The sequence below is a fragment of the Prionailurus bengalensis genome, chromosome E3, assembly GCF_016509475.1.
Source record: "Prionailurus bengalensis isolate Pbe53 chromosome E3, Fcat_Pben_1.1_paternal_pri, whole genome shotgun sequence".
NCBI lineage: Eukaryota > Metazoa > Chordata > Mammalia > Carnivora > Felidae > Prionailurus > Prionailurus bengalensis.
Genome location: NC_057357.1, coordinates 39,054,128 through 39,077,293, shown reverse-complemented (window position 1 = coordinate 39,077,293; position 23,166 = coordinate 39,054,128). Strand labels below are relative to the sequence as shown.

At 47.7% G+C, this 23,166-nt stretch overlaps 1 protein-coding gene and 1 long non-coding RNA gene across 6 annotated transcripts; one reads left to right on the top strand and one right to left on the bottom strand.

Annotated features, from left to right (window-relative positions):
* Nucleotides 1-9: 9 nt before the first annotated feature.
* Nucleotides 10-21,804, top strand: LOC122471765. 4 transcript variants are annotated; one of them, XR_006294270.1, is made up of 5 exons: nucleotides 32-218; nucleotides 11,926-12,082; nucleotides 13,650-13,806; nucleotides 18,644-18,740; nucleotides 19,259-19,813. It is a non-coding gene; the product is annotated as an uncharacterized LOC122471765 (long non-coding RNA). The 4 variants fall into 4 exon arrangements; XR_006294269.1 differs by lacking the exon at nucleotides 32-218 and adding an exon at nucleotides 225-450; XR_006294267.1 differs by lacking the exon at nucleotides 11,926-12,082 and having other exon boundaries at nucleotides 10-218; nucleotides 19,259-21,804.
* MEFV (MEFV innate immuity regulator, pyrin) lies at nucleotides 4,729-18,523 on the bottom strand. Of its 2 annotated transcripts, none has more exons than XM_043560749.1 (10): nucleotides 18,171-18,523; nucleotides 14,968-15,807; nucleotides 12,974-13,353; nucleotides 12,452-12,547; nucleotides 8,862-9,092; nucleotides 8,472-8,494; nucleotides 6,494-6,609; nucleotides 6,282-6,314; nucleotides 5,899-5,931; nucleotides 4,729-5,733 (listed from the first exon to the last, which is right to left on the bottom strand). In XM_043560749.1, exons 1-10 carry the CDS (start codon nucleotides 18,445-18,447, stop codon nucleotides 5,180-5,182), a joined length of 2,583 nt encoding a protein of 860 aa, XP_043416684.1. In that variant the 5' UTR covers nucleotides 18,448-18,523; the 3' UTR covers nucleotides 4,729-5,179. The 2 variants fall into 2 exon arrangements, with proteins under 2 accessions (XP_043416684.1, XP_043416683.1); XM_043560748.1 differs by having other exon boundaries at nucleotides 15,013-15,807.
* Nucleotides 21,805-23,166: the final 1,362 nt, after the last annotated feature.

Here is a 23,166-nt window from a genome sequence, read left to right as displayed (position 1 = left end):
CGTCACGACCGGTACTTCGCTTCCGGTGCGGAAGCCTGGTCTCCCCGCTCGGAGCGAGCAGTCTGCGCTTGTGAAGGCGAGGCTCGAGGCCGGCGACAGACCTCTCAGCGACAGAGGGAGGTTAGGCTGGCGGCAGCCGCTGTGTCTGGGGCCCTGTTTGGGAGACGAAAGGCAGAAAGCTGGCCCCAGGCCTCCATGACGGACTGGCACCTCTCCAGGTACTGGCGGTGTAGCTCCATGACCTGCTGGGAAATGTAGTTCGGCTCCAAGTAGCCAACGGGTGACCGCCAGGCGCGGCGGTTGCGACGGGGCAGCCCCACTCCCATCCCACCCACACGCCACCCCTGCGGCTCGGCCGGATGTGGGCTGTCTCTCGGACCGGAAGATCTGCGCGAGGCGGCGGCTGTTTCCTCCAGGGCGTCCAGTGTGGGTCAAAGGACTGCAGAGGCGGTGAGTGGGTGGTGGGTCGAGGTCTTTACCGGGTTCCGGGTCCTGTCACAGCTGTTCCTCCTGACGGGGGCGGCCCGTAGGTCAGAGCCGGGCGACCCTCCCTTTCCCTGCTTGCCAGCTTCTACCGTGCGTTCTGAACGGGTCATCTTGTTTTCAGAGAAATCCTAGTGGACCTTCTCCAGTCGCCTTCGTTTCCGTGCTCAGCCTCTCACGGAGGCCTAAGCATCCTTTCTCCTTGCGTTGTGCCTGTACTCGGTTTATTCCCCAGTGAGGCACTGCTCAGGGTTGTGACAACCTCGGGGCAGGGATTGCCTTATTCCTCTGAGCAACACCAGCCTCCGGCTGGATGACACAAGTAAAAATACAAATTTTTTTTTTTTTTTCTTAACCTTGACTATAGGTGACTCACTTAGCCATGGTTTAAAATATGTTACAGATGGGGCGCCTGGGTGGCGCAGTCGGTTAAGCGTCCGACTTCAGCCAGGTCACCATCTCGCGGTCCGGGAGTTCGAGCCCCGCGTCAGGCTCTGGGCTGGTGGCTCAGAGCCTGGAGCCTGTTTCCGATTCTGTGTCTCCCTCTCTCTCTGCCCCTCGCCCGTTCATGCTCTGTCTCTCTCTGTCCCAAAAATAAATAAAAACGTTGAAAAAAAAATTTAAAAAAAAAGTTACAGAAGGGGCGCCTGGGTAGCTCAGTCGATTAAGCGTCCTACTTCGGGTCGCGATCCCTCCGTTTGGGAGTTCACGCCCCACATCAGGCTCACTGCTGTCAGCCTGTCAGTGCGGAGCCGGGAGCCTGCTTCAGATTCTCCGTCTCTTTCTCTGCTCCTCTGCTACCCGTGCTCTGTCTCTCAAAAATAAATAAACGTTAAAAAAAATTTTTTTAATATGTTACAGAGTAGTGTCAAAACTGTGTTCTACCACAAGTTTTTTTCTTTTTTTTAATTTTTTTTCAACGTTTATTTATTTTGGGGACAGAGACGGAGCATGAACGGGGGAGGGGCAGAGAGAGAGGGAGACACAGAGTCGGAAACAGGCTGCAGGCTCCGAGCCATCAGCCCAGAGCCCGACGCGGGGCTCGAACTCCCGGACCGTGAGATCGTGACCTGGCTGAAGTCGGACGCTTAACCGACGGCGCCACCCAGGCGCCCCTACCACAAGTTTTTGTAAAAATAAAGAATACTTGCTTTCCAGGCATCAAACACAAAACAAAGCAAACAGCAACAAAAATTGCTTCAAGCAAAGCAGTATGGTTTGGGGGCACCTGAGTGGCTTAGTCGGTTAATTCTTTATTTGGGATCAGGTCATAATTTCACAGTTGGTGAGGCAGAGCTCTGTGTTGGGCTATGTGCTGACATTATGGAGCCTGCTTGGGATTCTCTCTCCCTCTCTCTCTGCCCCTCCCTTGCTCAGGCGTGTGCTTTCTAATAAATAAACTAAAAAAAAAAAAAAAAAGGGTGCTGGTGGGGCCTGAGTGGCTCAGTGAGTTAAGTGGGGGACTCTTGATTTCAGCTCAGGTCATGATCTTGTGGTTCGTGGGTTCCATCCCTGCATCTAGCTCCACGCTGACAGCTCGGAGCCTGCTTGGGATTCCCTCTCTGCCCCTCCTGTGTGCTTGCACTCTCTGTCACCTCCCCCCTCAAAAAAAAAAAAAAAAGTATGCAGGTCATGATCCCATGGTTAGTGAGTTTGAGTCCCACATCAGATTCCATGCTGACGGTGCGGAGCTTGCTTGGGATTCTCTCTTTACCTGCCTCTCTGCTCCTCCTTCACGTTCCTTCTCTCTCTCTGTCTCTCTCTCAAAATAAATAATATCAGTATGATTTGAACTAGGAGTCAATAAATAGAACAGTAGAAAAGAATAGTAAATACCAAAATTGACCTGAATGTCTGTGAACCTGTATGAAGGGTAGCATTTCAACTTAGCGTAAAATAGACGATGCTAAGCAAAAATTGTCTCTTCTTCTGGAAAGAAAGTAAGGCTCGTTTCCTTATACTGTACACAAAAAAATGGAATTTAATAACCAGTAAAAGAACACAAAAGAACGTTAATGTAGACGCAAAACAAGAAACTGAAATGCCTTAAAGTAAAATATCCTGTGTAACTGTATTTTACAAAAACTTTGGGGGCGCCTGGGTGGCTCAGTCGGTTGAGCATCCGACTTCGGCTCAGGTCAGGCCCTCGCAGTTTGTGACTTCTAGCCCCGCATCAGGCTCTGTGCTGACAGCTCAGAGCCTGGATCCTGTTTCAGACTCTATGTCTCCTTCTCTCTGCCCCTTCCCTGCTCATGCTCTGTCTCTCTTTGTCTCTCAAAAATGAATAAACATTAAAAAAAAAAAACTTTAAAAAACAGTATTAATAAAGTCAAATAATGAATAGACTGGAAAGCAATTGTAAAAGAAAGACCAGATAAAGAATTAGACATTCCCAACATACAAAGAACTCCTGCCAACTGATAAAAGACAAAAGGCAAAGGCTATGAAGTCACGAAAAGTAAATGGCCATTAATATTTGAAAAGAAGCTTAGGCACTTTGGAAATAGTTTGTCAGTCTCTCAGAATGATATCACAGAATTACCATGGCCCAGCAATTCCATTCTTAGGTATAAGCTCAAGAGAAATGAAAACATATTTCCATACAAAAACTTGTATGGGAATAGCAGCATTATTCATAACGGCTGAAAAGAAACAATCCAGATGTCTATTAACTGATGAGTGGCTAAACAAGATGTAGTATGTCCCTACAATGGATTATTTTTCAGCAATAAAAAGAGGAATGAAGTACTAACGCATCATTTAACATGGATGGGCCTAGAAAACATGCCAAGCGAAAGAACCCAGTCATAGAAGCCCACATATTGTATGATTCTACTGGCATGAAGTGTCCAGAACGGGCAAATCCACAGAGACAAAAAGTGGGTAGTGGTTGCGGGGGGGCTGGGGATGGGACAGAATGGCAAGTGACTGCCAGTGGATGTAGGGCTTGTTTTGGGGGTGATGAAAATATTCTGGCTTTAGTGCTGATGTTTGTACATATTGTGAATATACTAAAACCCGCTTAATACATACTTTGATGCTTATTTTTAAGAGGGGGAGACAGAGTGCAAGCAGGGGACGGGCAGAGAGAGGGAGACACAGAATCCGAAGCAGGCTCCAGGCTCCGAGCTGTCAGCACAGAGCCCGACGCGGGGCTCGAACTCACAAGCCGTGAGATCTTGACCTGAGCCGAAGTTGCATGCCTAAGTGCCCCTTAATATACACTTTGAAAGTGTGGATTTTATGGTATGTGAATTCTATCTCAATGAAAAAAAAAGGGGGAAATTTTCATCTTACAAATACAAATGTTTAGTACCTAAAATATTTATGTAGTTCCATAAAAATATTTATGGAACTACAGACAGCTGAGTTCCCTATCTAGATTCTACATAGCAAGTAGTTAAAGGAACTGTGCTGTTCCTGTAGAATGAAGTGAAAAGTAGGAGTTCATATGGAAAATTCACAGCCTCACTAACAGGTGATGAAATAAATGAAATAAATACATTAATAATACATAAGTAATACATAATAATACATAGGTAAAACCCCATTACATCTCTACTGAGTTCGCAAAAAAAAAATGCTTAAATGACAAACATTACTTTGGGCGTGAAACATTATTTAATCTTTCTGAAGGGTTGTATGGCCAGCTGTAACAAGTGTCATCAAATAGTTCACATTCTGAAGCCATTTTATGAATAACAGGAGAAAATATATATGTACGGGGAGGTGGTGGAGAAAATACAGGAAGATGTTCACGGAAAGGTTTCATCAAGGGGAAATGGGGAACAGCTAAGCAAATAGAACACATGAACTGTGTTGGAGTATCAATTGTGTGCATAGAACCAAACTCCAGGAAGGAACCAAGGCCTTGTTTCATGTTCTGGCCACAACTGTGGAGAACTTGAGTCCAGTCTAGGTTCTAGCGTGAAAATGGAAAGATGAGTCGGAGTAGGAGAGGTTTAGAGTCTAATATTCTTTTGATTCTTTTCTCCCTCCCTCTTACATCCTTTTTCTTTGCATCTCTTTAAATGGGGGATGGCAGAGGGAGTACCTGAACTAGAACACCCAATATTCCACAGATTCTCCATGGATCAGGACAGATTTTTTTAAAAAGCTGACACTTGAAACGTGTGTCTCTTTTCCCACTCGAGCAGCTCCGTCTTTCTCATGGTGTTCAGTAGGGAAGTGGGATCTCACAGTGATCGACTAAGTGACAACAAATTGAGTGCAAACCGAGTGCAATTATGACCAAATTTTCGAATCGGTTTATTTATGAGGCCCAGTCTGCTTGATTGATTTTTCAGCTTTCCAAGTCCTCAAGAAAAGAGGCAGATGGAGTGAAGGGACACATCTTTGCCATAGAGTTCTGAGGGAACCTGAGGGTGAGGTCTCTGTCTTGGGGGCATCTTAGGGTGCTAATTCATACAAGGCTTTATTAAGCAACAGCCATGTACTTCCTCCTTTGAGGTATCATCAGTACATGTGCTCTCTTCACCCTTGTTTTACCAATATTTGTGTACCTAGCTTATTTCTGCAACCATCCCATAGGCATTTTGGACATAGACGCTATTCTCTTATTCAATATATTACCCACAGCAGCTGAAACCCAGTAAGTGTTCGATAATGACAGTTGAGTGTACGGATTCAAGATACAAGGCTGGGAGCCAGAAGAGAGATGCAAAGTGTTGGGCATTCAGGGAGGCCCCTGGCCACCCACTGGACAGATGATCAGAGGATCCGTGTTCTTCCCTCCATCATGTGTTCCAGGGCTGAAGATAGGCTGAAGGGGCCCAGAGCAAGAGAAGCTGGTGAATGTGTAGATAACGGATTTGTTTGTTACATTGTAAAAGGAAATGTCCCCGGTGGTGTAATCAAGGAAGATGCCGACACGTCTGGGGGGTTCCGTCATCTGCAGGCGCGTTGGGGGAATGGTGGACACCTGGAATTCGCTTCGCTTTGTCATCATCACCACCCAATAGCCATTGTCAGGTGACAGAGTCATGTTCCCCTTCCTGCTCATGGATGCCTTGCAGATACCCAGGATCCACCCTGTCTTGTTTCCTACCTCCACTTCCCAATAATGGCGGCCAGAGAGGAAGCTTGGAAGGCCTAGGGCAATGATGCAACTGTCGAATCTTTCTGGACTGTCAGGCAGACGATCCCACTTGTTTCCAAGTCTCACGCTTTTCAGGTCATTAGAGAAGATGAGATTGGGGTGGGCAGTTTCTGTGTCCAGAATCACATTAACTGCAGAGAGAATTAGAATACCTAGCTGGGGGTCCATGGGCAACATCCCCACAGGGTCCTCCCCACCTCCAGGAAACATGCAAAGGGACATTCTTCTAGAATTCAGTGGAGGTCAGCACGGGGACCCAGCAGGTGAAGGCCACTTGCCTTGGTCTGGGCACTTACCGGCATGTGTCTGAGCGCAAATGAGTTCTGGAACTATAGAGAAAAACAAGATGGGAGAGGGGGGAACCCTGAGCATCCCAATTCAGAGAGGCTAAATCTACTCTGGTCACTGCAACCAGGACAGACAAGGACCCCCATCCCAGCTCAGGACCTTGCTTCCTCTGCTTGGATTAACCCCATTCCTCCCAGACCCCAGGGTCTGCCTTGGAGACTCTGTGGTCTGATGAGACGACCCGACCAACAAGTCCAGTACAGAGCCTATGAGGGCTTTCTTCTGCCTTTGATACGCGTGTTTCTCTCTCTTCTAAATAATGCCCAGAAGTCAAGCGTAGGGAATATCACAGTAGCCCCTGGCAAGCACATTATACCACCACTATACTCACCATTGATGGTGTCCATTTCTGAATGTAGAATTTCTAAAAGAAGAAAGGGAGGTTGAGTTAGGTTCCGTGGCTAGGGACAGATCCGGAAGAGGCTGAAGGTGGCGTCAGAATGGCCGTGGGCGATGGGGAAGAGATGCCAGGGGCTTCTGGGCTATGTGGATCTCAGGGAGGAAGTCAGCAGGTACCTCCCATTTTCTTCCTAGCCCACCTACCCGAGAAGTACTTCATGCTCTTCTCCACAAACTCTGATTTCTGGTAGAACAAGTGCATCTTTTTTTCCACCTCTGGAGGAGTGGCCCATGGCTTAGGGACAGTCACCATCTTGGCCCTAGAGACAAAAGATTGTTGGGGCGCCTGGGTGGCTCAGTCGGTTGAGCGTCTGGCTCTTGATTTTGGCTCAGGTCATGATCTTGGGATCATGGTCCCAGGGTCGTGGGATTGAGCCCCGAGTCAGGCTCTACAATGAGCTTGGAATTTGCTTAAGATTTCTCTCTCTCTCTCTCTCTCTCTCTCTCTCTCTCTCTCTCTCTCTGCCCGTCCCTCACGAGCACTCTCTCTTTCTCTGAAATTAAAAAAAGACTGTTGGCCAGAGAAGGCAGGAGCCTAGGGGTAGTTCCCATGAGCTGGAAGTAAGGTGCAACCTCCACAGGGCACACCCAGTCTGCCTGGGTTTTGCCAAGAAAGTCTTCTCTGGACTTTGAGTTTTAAACACTGGTCCTCAACTTTGGCCACAGATTGGCATGACCTAGGGGGTTTTAAAAAACACTGATATCAAAACCACAATCAGTTTTAATAGTGGCCTGAAAATGGTGCTGATATTGAAATGTTCAGCCCAGAATTAGCTAGGTCAAATTAATTACACTTCTTCGGTCTTTTGCTGTTGAAATAGAAATGATAAGAAGAACAAAGAGCCACAATGAGATATGACTCATTAGAATGGCTATTATTATTTTGAAAAAAATCAAAATCACAAGTATTAGCAAGGACCTGGAAAAATTGGGACCCTTGTGCATTGGTGGTAGGAACGTAAAATGGTGCAGACACGGTGGGAAATAGTATAATGGTTCCTCAAAAAACCAAACATAGAATTACTATATGACACATCAATTCTACTTTTGGGTATATACCCCAAAGAATTGAAAGCAGAGACTCAAACAGATGTATTTGTAGCAGCATCATTCACAATAGCTGTAAGGTGGGAGCAATCCAAGTGTCCACTGATGGATGAAAGGATAAACAATATTGGTGTCGACATACAATGGAGTATTTCTCAGCCTAAAAAACTGAACCAAATTCGGATACATCCTATAATGAAGACATTACGCTGAGTGAGATAAGCCAGGCACAACAGCACAAATACGGAATGATTCTACTTCTCTGAAGCAGTTCAAGTAGTCGAATTCACAAAGACAGAAAGTAGATTGGTGGTTGCCAGGGGTTGGGTGAGGGGGCAGTGGGGAGTTAAGGTTTAATAGTATGAAGTTTCCATTTGGGATGATGAAAAAGTTCTGGAGACGATGGTGGTGTCGGTTGCACGATAATACGAATGTACTTAATGCCACTAAACTGTACCACATCTAAAGTGGTAAATTTCATGTAAGATATGTTTTACCACCAAAAAAAAAAAAACAAAAAACCGGGGAAAGGACAAGAAAAATGATGCCAGGGTCAGACTCTTGGAGATTTGGGTTGAATTTGTGTGCCAGGGCCTGGATGTCAGGCTTTTGTTAAGCTCCCAGAATGACTGTAACATCTAGCATCCTCTCTCCCTTTCTCTTCCCTCCCCTGTCGTCCTCTCTCCTTTTCTCTTCCCTCCCCTGTGGGCTGGGCTTAGCATATCCACCCTTAGCAGGGGTTTCCCTCCCCATAAGCACTTGTGGGCTCAGGGAGGGAGGCACTTCTGCAGGAACAGTTTTCGTGAGGCAGTTCGCCTTTAGGGAGGTTTCTTAGGAACCACCGTTAGCACCACAGGCTGTGTTTGTTCCTTCCGGTCTTCAGCCCGTGCTCTTCCTCCTGATCACACTCCCATTTTCCCTACACAAATCCAAAAAGGCCTTTGCAAGCTGCAGGAGATGGGAGAAGCCCAGGAGGAGTCACAGACCCGGGGTTGGGAGCATCTCCCTCCTAGGAATGCCTCCCCTACTGCTTCCTGTAGCACACCCAAGGAAACAGGAGGGAGCCTCTCGGTACCTGTGCAGGGTGACTCCGATGTCCTAGGAGAGAAAAGAGGGAAGCTCTCCATTACCAGTCTCCTAGGGGCTGTGCTGACTCCTGGCCCTTCCTCCTGATCTCTCAGCCCCAGGGTATCAGTAAAAGTGGGCACCTCTCCCCAGTTCTAATTCTCATCGCCCAGTGGGGCTTGCAGCAGAACCACACCCAAGCCCTGCTTTTCTCTTCTCGGAGATGCCAGGGGATCCCTTGAATGCTGGGACACCCTGGGCTCTTGAGAGCTCATCAAGGGGATCTGGGCGTAAGACTCTCGTCCTGTACTGACTTGGATAGAACTATTGCAGTGCCGGGAGCCCATGTCGTCCTGCTGGGCACAGCGGGCAGGGGAAGGCCGGGTCCAACCACACTCACCTGCATGAGCTCCCATTCTGGCTGGCTCTGTTTGACCTCCATCTCCTCAATCAGCTCATTGAGAAGGGCGATGTCTCTGGACGCTCGGGTGCTGTATGACTCCCTGACGTGGCCAAGGGTCTGGCCCAGCTCCTCTAAGGAGGCCATGAAGAACTTCTCTTGCTCTTCCAGAAAATGGTACAGCTGCTTCAACTGGTGCCGGATTCTCTGCTTCCGGGTTTCGATTTGTTTCTGGGGAACAGAAAGGTGTAGGGGGTCTGTGCAGTGTGCTGGATGTGTGTGCCCAGAGAATCCCCAGAAGCCCACCTCCTGGCGATGGATAAGAGGCAGGCTTCCTCAGCTTCTTGGAGGCCTGCATTTCAGAGCAGGAGGCAAAATGGACAGAACCTTCCAGAACAGACTGAGAGTGGCAGGGGCTGGCTCTCGTAAAATGCCCTGAAAGCTAGTATCATGGGTTGATTTGTATCCCCTCAAATACCTATGTTGAAATCCCAACCTCTACTACGTAAAGAATATGATCTTGTGTGGAAACAGCGTCATTGCAGATGCAATTAGTTAAGGTGAGGTCATCCTGCAGTGGGGAAGTTGGGACACAGACACACGGGGAGAACGCCATGTGAAGAAACGTAGGCAGAAGGTGAACAAGCTGAGGGGAGAATCCCGGGATGTGTCTTTCCCTCAAAACCTTCAGAAGGAACCAATCCTGCCAGCAACTTGATGCTGGACTCCTGGCCTCTAGAACTGTAGAGAATATATTTCTGTGGTTTAAGCCATTCTGTCCGTGGCACTTGGTTACGGCAGTCACAGGACACTAAGATACCCGGTATCACCTTCTTTCTTCCTTGAAAGCCAGTGTGCGGATGGCCTCTCCCTGGGGTCATAAATGGATGAGGTTATAACTACCAAATCGTCCAGGAGGGAGACCTCACTCCCTGTCAAAGTGTTGGCATGTAGAAGGTCTTCAGTGTGGCTCTGAATGGAGGCCGTCGTCCATTCATGTGAAGTGAACTTGACCTCCACTACCATTGCACAGAGGTCAGCCCTTGGTCCATATTCTACCACCCTCTTTCTCCTCATCACTAGAGAGTTCCTGCAGAGAGATGAAGTGGCTCTAGGGCACCTTCCCCTTCCTCCATGGAGAGAGAAGCCCCTTCAGATCCTCTAGGATCTGGACTTTAAAAAAAAGTCATTTCATTTTTGGCTCAAAAGCATAGTTGGTCCTTTTGAACCAAAAATGTCTCCTTACCTTTGGTGGTGGTTGTTGATGGTAGCAACACTGGCTTTTTTCTTTCTTAAAGAGGACAGGCCAGTTGTCATGTTTACTGTTCTAAAATTGTTTGATAGTTTTGCCCATGATTAAATTCGGCTACATGTCGTGGACAAGAATACCATATACTTAGTGCTCTGGCTTCCCTAGCACATGGCACGGGGAGGCAGAGTGTCCACTTTGTCCCTCACTATTATTGTGAGACTGAGATCGGTCACTTGGTTGAGGAGGGGTCTATCACATCTCTCCACTGTAAATATACATTATTTCCTTTATAATTATCAAGTAATTGGAGGAGTCAGTATCCTGTTCTCTTACTATCTCCTGCTGAAAATTTTAGCATCTGTTGATGATCCCTGTTGGTGTCAATTCTTATACTGGTGCTCATATAATGGAAATGTTTTGTTTTTTATTGTTTATTTTTGAGAGAGAGGGTGTGGGGGAGGGGAGAGAGAGACGGGGGCGGGGGGGGGACAGAGGATCTGAAGTGGGCTCTACGCTGATTGCAGCGAGCCTGATGTGGAGCTCGAACTCATGAACTGTGAGATCATGACTTGAGCCGAAGTCAGACGCTCAACTGACTGAGCCACCCACGTGCCCCTGGAAAATTTCTAATTCAATTATTCTTCTATATTTGTTTTAGCTGGCATTGTGCTATAAAAAAGAGCTTCCCCTTCCCCCTTCCATATGATGAAACAAAATAATTTTTTTTGACTGTTGAAAGAAGGAAGAAGAACAGAAGGGGAAAACAACATCTCCTTTCTACAGGGGCTCATGTCATTGTGAGTGTCTTAAGGGAAGGGCAGACCTTCTTGTCCACCTGAGTTTCCCTGCGACCCAGGCTCTGCCTCACCTTCATGACAGGGGCATCCCTGACCTCTCCTTCACCCACACGTTCCGAGCCACTTAGGATTATAGGGTTTTCTTTTATTACGCTTCATGAGTTTCCCAAAAGTCAGACACCTGGGCCAATGCCATTGCCTGTCCCCATTCCTGCCCTTTGTTATCTTTGCCTGTTCCCCATTGTGGTGTGGTAGGAGATGGTGTCCAGGCAACAGAAATGCGTCAGGCAAATTAAGGCTCATTGGGGGAGGCAAATTCGCTTGCAGGGAAAAGGAAGCAACTTATGTGTCCAAGTTCCACAGAGGAAGGCCCACAAGTGTATTTATTGAAATACGTGGCACCACAAAGTGACAGTTTTAAAGAAAATGTCGACTTTAACCATTTGAATTTTAAAAATCAATATGGTGTTTGTAAAAAAAATAAAATGGGCAACAATTATAAAAACGATGCGGAGGACTATTTAAAATGGAAAAGTCTTGGGGCGCCTGGGTGGCGCAGTCGGTTAAGCGTCCGACTTCAGCCAGGTCACGATCTCGCGGTCCGTGAGTTCGAGCCCCGCGTCAGGCTCTGGGCTGATGGCTCGGAGCCTGGAGCCTGTTTCCGATTCTGTGTCTCCCTCTCTCTCTGCCCCTCCCCCGTTCATGCTCTGTCTCTCTCTGTCCCAAAAATAAATAAAAATGTTGAAAAAAAAAATTTTAAATGGAAAAGTCTTGGGGCACCTGGGTGGCTCAGTTGGTTAAGCATCTGACTCTTGATTTTGGCTCAGGTCATGAATTCACGGTTCGTGAGATTGAGCCCTGAGTGGGGCCCCCCGCTGACAGGTTGGAGCCCGCTTGGGATTCTCTCTCTACCCCCCTCTCTGCCCCTCCCCCCTCAAAATAAATAAATAAGATTAAAAAAAACAAAACAAAATGGAAAAGTTTCACCTCCCATTTCCTCAATCCCATCCCTCAGCAACAGCCACTGGTGTTAGTTTCGCTGAACCATTTTGCGGCAAGTATGAGAAACACAGGGTCCTCGGAGATTCCCTTCCCTGCTGGAGGTGGGTCTCCCTCTCCAGGGGCAAGCTCATCCTTGGATTCCTGTCACCTCCTTGCCCCGTCAAGAACAGGTGATTCTATTTTTTTTAATGTTTATTTGTTTTTGAGAGAGAGAGAGAGTGCACACAAGCAGGGGAGGGGCAGAGAGAGAGGGAGACACAGTCCGAAGCAGGCTCCAGGCTCTGAGCTGTTAGCACAGAGCCCGATGCAGGGCTCGAACCCATGAACCGTGAGATTATGACCTGAGCCAAAGTCAGATGCTTAACCGACTGAGCTACCCAGGAGCCCCAAAAGCAGGTGGTTCGAAATATGTGATCAGTTCTGTTTCCCTATGAACCAGAACATCATTTGGGGACCCCCCTGCTCATACTTGGTCCCCTCCCTCCTTCTGTAGGGGTGAATCCAGGCAAGGACTGGCCACAGAACACCCCTGGCCTTACCAGGAAGTCCGCGGTCTTCTTATCCCCCTGAGATCTCTGCTCCTCCCCAGATTTTCTCAAGTCCTTCAGATACTCCAGCTGCTTTTGAATTTGCTCCTGGAAAAGGGGCACTTTGTGAAGTTTAAACTTGGAGTTGGTGCCAACTCTAGAGGGAAAAATCTGCTGTAGGGAGAAAGGCGGATGGTGCTGCAGCCAAGAGCATAGGGAGGGTGCCCAGGAAAGAGGAAGAATGAATCCATCTCATAAGGGAAGCAGAGCCAAGAAGTGGTGAGAGATTCATAAAGACTTGTGAGCACCTGGATTCAGCGATGCCTGAAGCCAGTGCCCTCGGATCTCAGCTACATGAACCACTAAATTCCCTCCTTGCTGGTTTGGTTTGTGTTGTGTTTTGTCATTTACAACCCAAGAATGCTGGTTAATGCATCACCCCCCCAGGGTTGTTGGGAAAATAAAGCTGCCCTGGCACGTCCCAGTGACCAGCAGAGAAAGCCCCCCACCCCCGGCCACAACAGGGAGCCCTACCTTATATTCCAGGGCAGCCTCCTCGATGGGGCGCACCCGGTGGCCTCGGTGCTCTTGACTCAGCCTGCAGATGAGGCAGATAGGCTCCCTGTGGTCCTCGCAGAAGAGCAACTGGGCCTGTCTCATATGTCGCTCACACTGTGGCAGGGCCTTGGGGCTCAAGCTGGTCATATGCAGGCCCTCCTGCTGCTTGCAGTCTCCTGAGTTCTTTACCAAGAGTGGGGCCTGGCTCTGGAGCCAGCTAGTTGAGCAGCTGTCTGAGGTCTTGGGATCCCTGGAAGCCACGGAGCGTCTGCAGGAATCGCGCACATGCGTGCCACCAACCGGGTCTCCTTCCTGGGCACGGCCAAGGACATACACAGCCTCATCCCGTGGCTTCCCTGGAGACACGGCAGTGGAAGAAGTTCCTGAGTGACAAAGCCAAGGTGTGATGCAGGGGTGCTACCAAGCACAGCAGAGGGAGCAAGCCTACGCCTGGGACACATGAGTTCCTGGTTAGATTGTGGCCGCTTCTAGCTTGTCCTCCCCTGACTTCGCTCCAGCAAGGCAGTCAACCACCCACTGGAACTGAGGGTTAAGGGCTAGATCTCAGGGCAGTCCTGAGACTTGCAATCCTTGGGTATTTATGCTAAAGAAGAGTCTTTTGTTATAAATTCTATGCCTTCTTCCCACACAGACGCGGATCTGGCAGGTGATATAAAGGCAGCGAGACATTCTGACCAGTGTTTGCTCTGCCGCTGAAAACCACCCAGGCTGCTCAAGATGTGAGCGGGATCTCCCTGAGGACGTGGATTTACTCACAGCCTGACCCCTAGGAGAGTCGATGGCACATGGTAAGGAGTTGAGAAGTGTGTGTTCAATGAAAGACCTCTCCTCCCATCCAGTTCAGGAAGTCTTAAGCAGAAGTAAAGAAAGGGATTTGACTTTATAAGGCTGAAGGGCTTAACCCACCATGATGGCAAACAGCTGCGACCAGCTGTGCCCCAGGACCACAGCACAACTTCACGAGGCAGAAATGACAGGAGGTACAAGAAACAGAAACACACTCAATCCATCAGTCCCCTCCCACCCCCTCTCACAAGGTCCCAGGAATTCCTGTCACGTCTGTAAGCCAGACTGTGGGAGGCCTGCCCGGTAACCATTTTCCCCTCCTTCCCTAGTGATAGAATTGATTGCTTCCCATCAACTGATGGCTGCTTCCCACCCCAACCTCCCTCCAAACCCCTACATTTCTCAGCCTCCCTTGCTGTTAGGTGTGGCTATTTGACTGCTTTCTGGCCAAAGGGATATAAATGGAGGCATCACGAGCAGCTTCTAGAAACTTCTGGAAATCTTGCCTAAGTGATACTCTTCTCCTTTGTCCTTCCACCCTGCTGCTCGGAATGAGACCATGAGCTTGAAAGCCAGCTTGGTGGAACAGTAAAGCAGCAGGAGCCTGGTTCCTTGTTATGAACCACCTGTGAGTCACGTATATGAAAGAGAAACAAACTTGTAGCTTGTGTCAGTTAGCATTACGTTGGCATTTCTGTCACCCACAACCCAACATAATCCTAATTTCTGCCTCCTAAGTGAAAGACATTTAGCATTTTAGCCAGCAGCTCTCCTTGCTGCCCAGAGAGAGGGGTGAATGGCAGAATCTCAGCCCCGTGACATACTGCCATGGGGTCATTGTGAGAAGCGGGTATTTTTACCCAGTCTTTCCCAGATGCTCAAGCTGGAGTCCATGAATCCCTCGGAATTCTAAAGGACTTCAGGGTGTCTAAGAACTGACTAGTTGAACTTTGATGCAGCATTTTGTGAAGATGTGCATACGTGCATTTTCTCAGGATTCACATCCTACCTCAGATTCCCAAAGGGTCGGGGATGTCAGGGGAAATCCAGGCATCTGGTGACATAAATACACTGGGGATAAAAGGAGGTTTGTGCGGGAACACCTGCACTGGTCACCATCTCTAAGGATGCCAGGTCTTGTGAGTTTTGGGGTCCTTTCTCACCTGAAGAAGGAGGAACTTCTGGATCTGAAGGCTCATGGAACTCACCGCCTACCACCTCTGTCAAGGCCTCAGGGGGTTCTTGACCCGCAATTCCGTTTTTCTTAGAAAGTCCTGTAGATTCTGGATGCTCCCAGGTCGTCTTTGCTCTAGTCAATGTTACATTGGGAAGTGTATTCCTGAATGCTCCCCCTTTCAGGCTCATGGAATGTTCTGGATTCCTAAAGCCTTTCTCTGGAGTCACAGTAGCCCCTACATTCAGAGTGGCCACTTCACTGAGGGCGGCCGCTGAGTCTGGATTGTCACTTCTCATTTTCTCTTGAGACAGAAGAGTTTCTGGATTGGGGACTTCTCTCTCTCCTGAAAAAATGGTCATTTCAAGACTTCTGGGGCGCTTCTGTCCAGAAGGTAAATATGCTTCATTTATTTTGGATTTTGTCCTTCCTAGGGACCCAGTAAGCGACCCATAGTTCAGTCCTTGGAGCCTTCCTAAAGAGCTGGCATTCCTGCGTAGCCTGACACTGGGATCGATCCCCCTGTCCCCCTGCAGCTTGCCAGGGAATGGGCATTTCCTGGAGGACAGAGTCGCGTTCCTAGCCCCTGGCTTGCCCAGCATATCCAGGCCTTCGGAGGTCTTCTGATCTCTCCGTTTTCCCTGAGGCTTCTTCTGGGTCCCCCTTCCAGCCTCAGGCTGGCTGGATGGCAGACTGGGGGCCCCGTCACCACTTTGCCGCTGCCTATCACCTTCCAGGACATCTGGTATCCTCAGGCCTTTGGGCTTATTCTCCCCGGAGGAACAAGACATTGCTGAACCGTCTGCACCACTTTCTTGTATCAGAGACTCTGCAAAGACAGCAAGATGCAAAGGCATGAAAATGTGTGGTGCTCGGGGCCAGGGGTTGGGAGAAGGGAGAGAAGGGGAATCCTCTTAATTACAGAGGTTTTGGGGCGCCGGGGCGGCTCAGTCGGGTAAGCGTCCGACTTCGGCTCGGGTCGTGACCTCGTGGTTCACAGGTTCGAGCCCCGCGTCGGGCTCTGCTGACAGCTCCGAGCCTGGAGCCTGCTTCCGAATATGTGTCTCCCTGTCTCTCTCTCTCTCTGCCCCTCCCCCACGTGTGTTCTATCTTTTTAAAAAACAAATAAATTTTGAAAAGATTTTCTCTCTCCCTCTCTCCCCCTCCTCCACTCGTGCTCTGTCTAAAAAAAAATTACAGAAGTTCAGAGCGTTCTAGGCAACAGCAGTCAATTACCATTAAATAAGAAAATGCTAATTAGTTGTTACATATTTCCCAAATGGTGCTTTTCAAACGTCTTTGACAGGAGAACGTCCAATATAAAGTCTTACACAGAATTCTTAATACATAAAATACATAAAAACCCTAGTTTACTTGTATAAGTGTGTGCATGATTATACATGTACAAAGCTCACTTATAATATCCCTCAATAAAGAAGTATTAAGGTGTTTGTCAAGCGCCCCTAATGACACATGTTAACATGAATTTGTTGGTTTTGTGAGTTAGAAAAGTTAATAAAATTTGAATTAAGTATTTGCTGACATTCCAAAGAATCCCTGAAACATCTTCCTGGGATGGATGTAACTTGAAAACCACTACTCTAGGGGCGCCTGGGTGGCGCAGTCGGTTAAGCGTCCGACTTCAGCCAGGTCACGATCTCGCGCTACGTGAGTTCGAGCCCCGCGTCAGGCTCTGGGCTGATGGCTCAGAGCCTGGAGCCTGTTTCCAATTCTGTGTCTCCCTCTCTCTCTGCCCCTCCCCCGTTCATGCTCTGTCTCTCTCTGTCCCAAAAATAAATAAACGTTGAAAAAAAAAAATTAAAAAAAGAAAAGAAAAGAAAACCACTACTCTTGTAAAGAAATGAAGATTTTTTGTAATTAGCACCTTAATATTTCGTTTGAAGAAGCTCTTATTGAAATGACCTCAGAGTGGTTTAAAACACTTGGCTGTTGTGGGGCGTCTGGGTGGCGCAGTCGGTTAAGCGTCCGACTTCAGCCAGGTCACGATCTCGCGGTCCGTGAGTTCGAGCCCCGCGTCGGGCTCTGGGCTGATGGCTCGGAGCCTGGAGCCTGCTTCCCATTCTGTGTCTCCCTCTCTCTCTGCCCCTCCCCCGTTCATGCTCTGTCTCTCTCTGTCCCAAAAATAAATAAACGTTGAAAAAAAAAAAAACAAAACACTTGGCTGTTGTAAAAACATGTTGCTTCCTAGGAAAATGGTAAGTTCTTGGAACTGGCTCCAGAACTGGGGGGAAAGCCCTGAAGATGCTAAGATGCTAATAACCAGGTTTTAAAACATAACAAAGTAACTTACAAATTCTCCTCATCCAAAAAAAAAAAAAAAATTCTCATCAAATGACACTAGACTCCGATTATGGTTTAATCCATCACTCTTTCAAAAGCAAGAAGTTCCATGTTATTTAAACATTTCTACCTCAAAAAACACACATGGAAAGCATTTCTAATGTGTCCTTGGAGTCTGGAGGTAGAAGAAATACTCAAACACTAAAGAGTATTTTTTTACACTTGATCTTAGCCAAAAGGCTGAGAAGCGAGAAAGAATATTTTTTAAGCCGAACACGTATTAGCTCTCCCCCCAAATCTCACACACAAAAAATCTTTAAAAGCAAACATCAAATAGGTCACATTCGTCGATCACAGTGTAATGAAATCAGAAACTTACAACCAAACAGGAGCAGAAGAACAAGAGGCAGAAGGGAGGAAAACAAGGGAAGAGAAAAGATGGAGGAAAGGAAGAAAAAGGATTGGGAATTTTAGAATACCGTTGTGAAATGGGTCAGAGAGCTCAAAAGAAATTAGGTGGGTCCTCTCCCCAAGATACTTGTCGGTCCGCAAGCGTTAAGCACTTAGGAAGTGCAGGATCCTCTAAGATCAGGCATCTAGCTCCTGCCTCTTCTGATTCTGTCCCACAGTCAGAATCTTAGTCTTTTTGTTGTTTTTTTTTTTTTTTTTAAGCCTTTGGGAGCTTTGGCTATGCTCACCCAGCTCCAAAGACCTGAGCAGCAGAAAGGAATTGCTCGGCCAGTGTCACTGCGGTCATTGGGAAACCCGGGACCCCTAATCCTCAGGTCACAACACACTGGTCCAGACCCAAGTTCTTTCTTGCACCTCCGCCCCACCCCATGAACAGCCCGAAGTCGTGCTGCAGGGTGCAAGGGCATGGGACCTGCTTACCTGGGTCAGTCGCCTTGTGGAGCTCCTCTGCCAGGAAGTTCTGGTTGATGGCCCTCAGGACCTGCAGGGTCAGCCGCACGGCACACTCTTCCCCATAGTGGGTGATCAGCAGGGTGGCCAGCCTCACTGGCCTGGCTTTCTGGAGCTGGCCCCGGGGGATCCGGGATTGATCCTTCTCCAGGCTGGTGTTCTGGAGCTTAAACTTGAACCTCTCAAAGTCGTTGGGCACCAGCCCCTCCAGGGAGTGCAGCAGATGGTCACTAGGGGTCTTGATCATGGTGTTGACCAGGAGAGGCCGGAGCCAGATGTCTGAAACAGCTTCTGTCCTGGAGCCCAGAGGGTGAGTAAAAAGAGACAGGTTGTGAAATAACGGAAAAGGCACAGGAAACACTCCGCACTCTGGTGAAAATGGATCTGTGAGTGTCATTGTTTGTTCCCAGTGTCATCACTGGCTCATGTTCTCTTTCTGACAGGTTTGGAGAGGGCTGGGAGGGCACAACGCCTTTCCAGACACATGGTCCTCCAGATGTCCCACCCCTCACCTCCACATACCGGCCTGCAGAGCATCGGGTAAATATGTGTGCGCGTGGAAGGGGGTCTGGGATCGGATTCCAGAGCCTTCATCCTGAGCAGGCACTCAGATGCTTCCCTCTCTCCTCCCAGGATATGGGGGCGGGCGTGGGGAATAGGAACAAAGCCCTGGTCCCACGCTGAAGAGGAAAAGGGTCTGTCCCCTTGGCCAGTTGTTCTCCTGCAGACTCCTGGGATTTTATTGACTCTCCAGAGCAAATGTGGGGGGGGGGGGGGATGGAATCAACAAATGCAGCCCCACAAGCTTTGCCCTTCCCTCACCAAGAAGGAGGCGAAGCCAGAAGGGCACTGCCAGGACACAAGCCCTGGTGTCACCCTTGCTGGTGTAGGTCCAGCTGTCTGGTACTTTCAGCATCGTGAAGGCCTCAAAACACCTTGCGTGGAAATGTCAAACTGATTTGTTTCCTACTCTGCCCCGGCTTCCTGAGGGCATACCCCCGAGGGAGGGTGCTGGTCCCTGCACATTTGTGTAACAAGTTTTTTTTTTTTTTTTAAAGTAGGCTCTACATCCAACTTGAACTCAGCTGAACTCAGAACTCTTGAACCGGCTCTTGAACTCAGAACCCGGCGATCAAAAGTCACATGCTCTATGGACTGAGCCAGCCAGATGCCCTAAACACATATTTTGGACACCATGCCAGGATGCTGGAGAAAGAAGGGTGAAAAAGGCATAGGTGTCCTTTGCAGCTCATGGCCCAGTGTGGGGTTCTAGAAGTCACTCCAGAGCTAACGCAAGTCATATGTGTGGTGAGCTGACTTCTGCCACAGTTAACTGCTTGTCTTTCTGCCTTCTGTCTTTCTGATTTTTATCCCCAACTTTTTGTTTTGAAAAATTTCAAACCTATGGAAAAGTTGAGAAGAGTTACCTGGATTCACCAACTGTTCACATCTTACAGTACTTGGTGATTCTCTCTCTTACATACACACATGCATGAACTTTTTTTTTCATTTTTTCCCCCTCTGAACCATTCGGTAATGAATCTCAAACATTATCAGATATTACTCCAAATACCAGATACCCTAAGTACTAAGAACGAGGATATAAGGATACTATTTTATTTATTTTAATGTTTATTTATTTTTTGAGAGAGAGAATGAGCAGGGGAGGGGCAGAGAGAGAGGGAGACACAGAATCCAAAGGAGGCTCCAGGCTCTGAGCTGTCAGCGCAGAGCCCAACATGGGACTCGAACCCGCAAACTCCAAGATCGTGACCTGAGCCGAAGTCGGATGCTTAACTGACTGAGCCACCCAGGCGCCCCAAGGATATTTTAAATACTCAGAATACAGTCATCACACTCTGCAAAATTAACATCATTATCATAGTTTAATGAATCCATCATCAGATTTCTTCAGTTGCCATGGTGATAATGTCCTTGACAGCTTTTCCCCCTTCCTGATCCGGGGCTGAATCAGAGATCCTGCATCACTTTTAGGTGTCACATCTCTGTAGCCTGCTTGTATCTAGAACACTCTCACACTTACCCACCTCTTAAAGTTCTGTCAAGACAATGTTTTTGAAAAGTGCATTCCAAGCAGAATGTCCCTCAGTTTAGATCTGTCTGGGTGTCTCCTTGTTACTAGACTGAGGGTACATGCAGGCATCCCCGGGATGTCTCTATTTTTTCTTTGTAATTAATAAGTAGCCCGAGTGTGTGGAAATGTCTTTCACCCCATGATTTTGGCATTTGGCGGCAATCCTTTCCTAAATCATTTGCTACAATGGTATATGCAAAGTGGTGACTTTTCTGTCACTTCGTCGTTGTCATTTGCAAGTCCTGGTTTAAACTTTCTGTCTTTGTCATGAAATTTTCGGCTTACAGATGTTTGGTTGGTAACACAGTTCCCCTCCAACGGTGCGTGCTCTGTACCAGGCACGGCTTGCTTTCTACGCATGATCTCCTGGAATCTCTGCAGCACCCCTTAGGGCAGGATTCATTATCTCATTTACAGCCAGGATTAGTGGTTTAGCGACTTGCCCAGTGACTCAGCCAGGATTCAAACTCCCTCTTTTAGCCACTTTGCAATATTGTCCATCTGCATGATATTTATGTATGTATGTATGTATGTATGTATGTATATATGTATGTATTTATTGCTTATTTTTTAGAGAGACGGAGACAGAATGCGAGTGGGTTAGGGGCAGAGAGAGAGGGAGACACAGAAGCAGAAGCACGCTCCAGGCTCTGTCAGCACAGAGCCCGACACAGGGCCCGAACCTGCGAGCTGTGAGATCATGACCAGAGCCGAAGTCGGAGGCTCAACCGACTGAGCCACCCAGGCGCCCCGTGCATGATAATAATTTATTATTTTACTATTCCTCACTAACCAGTAATGTCACTTTTTCCAGATGACCAAGGAGGCTCAAAATGGTCATTCTGACCACAGGTCCGTTACAACATTCTGATGCCTGGCAGGACAAACAGCACCGTGTGTCACCTGCCAGTGTGTGACCAGCCTGGGATCATTCTTAGATTGAGTTCTGCTTAGTTGAATTTTTCTTATTGTCCAGTCAGTCCTCGTACTTCATATTTTTACAGAGTATCCAGTGCTTTTGGTTTTCTGGATCCTCCTCAGAAAAATAACCCCAAACCCAACATACTCTCTAAAAAAATGGATGGATCCAAATGCATACGTGTGATGCAAATGTTAGATGTGTGATATTCTCAGGTTGGGCAAGAAGGGTGTTGACTGCGCATCTCTGGGACCAGGACCTGTACAAGCTTCCAGAAGGCAGTAACACAGCTATGTTGCAGGCAGCCTCCCCCTGCCGAGACAGAAACCAAATAGTACAACAACCTGCCCTGTCTCCCCTTGCCGGGAAACTCCTTTGAGCTGAGGCTCACATACATACGCAGGATTGGGTAGGAAGTTGGGCTTTCCAGTCCACAGCAGGATATTTTGCAATTGCACTGATAATTTCACAACACGGGCATTTCTGGATCATGGACTTATAAGGTAGTGTTTTGATGACACTGAGGCCTCTAGGTCAAGAGAAGATCACTAAGCTTCCATTTTTTGAGGTTCCAGTAATTTTTTTTTTTTTAATGAAAAAACGTGCAAAGAAGATTATAGCCCGCCCACAGAGGGCTCAAACTCAGGAACCATGGGATCATGACCTGAGCCAAAGTCAGATACTCAACTGACTGAACTGAGCCACCCAGGCGCCCCTCTTGGAATGTCTTTACAATGTTTAATTGAGGGGGGGCACCTGGGTGGCTCAGTCACTTGAGCATCCGACTTCGGCTCAGGTCATGATCTCACAGTTTGTGGGTTCGGGAACCGCGTCAGGCTCTGTGCTGACCGCTTGCTCAGAGCCTGGAGCCTGCTTCAGATTCTGTGTCTCCTCTCTCTGCCCCTCCCCCACTCACACTTTGTCTCACTCTGTTTCTCAAAAATAAATAAATGTAAAAAAAAATTAAAACAAAACAAAAAAACAGTGTTTGATTGAGGGCCACCTGGGTGGCTCAGTCGGTTAAGCACCCATCTTAGGCTCAGGTTATGATCTCACAGTTGATGAGTTAGAGCCCCATATCGGGCTCTGCCCTGACAGCTTGGAACCTGCTTCCGATTTTGTGCCTCCCTCTCTCTCTCTGCCCCTCCCCCACTGGCACTTCATCTCTTTCTCTCTCTCAAAAATAAATAAACATTAAAAACATTTTTAAAAAGTATTTTATAATTAGCTTTGCCTTCAAGGGGGTATCAGTCCTGTCCCCCTCCCCCCCAACCATCATGATAAAGGTTTATGGTATTTAAATGTGGTACATATCTGTTATTGAGAAAAAGAACGAACCATTGGCAGGATCATGGAAGAGTGAGTTCCTGTGTTAATACGATGCTGAATAGATCCCATTGTGACCCAACTCTCCCTACACTCCAGTCTATTAAATTTTAAGGGAGAAATCTGAGACTTTGAGAGGCTAACTTCTCAAGTTCAAAGTGAATTTCCAGGCAATGAACCTCCCATTGAGACACATATTTGTAACTGTGCTTTCTGAGAACAAACCAAGTTCTTTGGCCGCCTACAACCTCCCGAGCAGGATGGAAACGGAGAGCAAGCCAGATCCCCAAGGTAGGCTACTGTGGGTGGCCTTGAACTGTGGATGTTGTGCAGTTGTGGTGTCGAATAGTTCCTTGGTTGGTTCACCAATGAGTTTCATTTGCAATGTGTTAATGCCAAGTAAGAAGCTTCATAAGGTACAAAGTGCTATACATTATTTATTCTGATTGTTAAATCTATATAGAGGGTAAGAGGGTATTCATCTTATTCTTTACAATTTTTTTTTGTACTTAAACATTTTACAATTTAAAACACTGAAAAAAAATTGTTCTGACAATATTTTTAGGGACCCTACTAGGAGGCTGGCTGTGCGCGTACAGTCCCTGACCGTTAAAGGCTTACAGGTT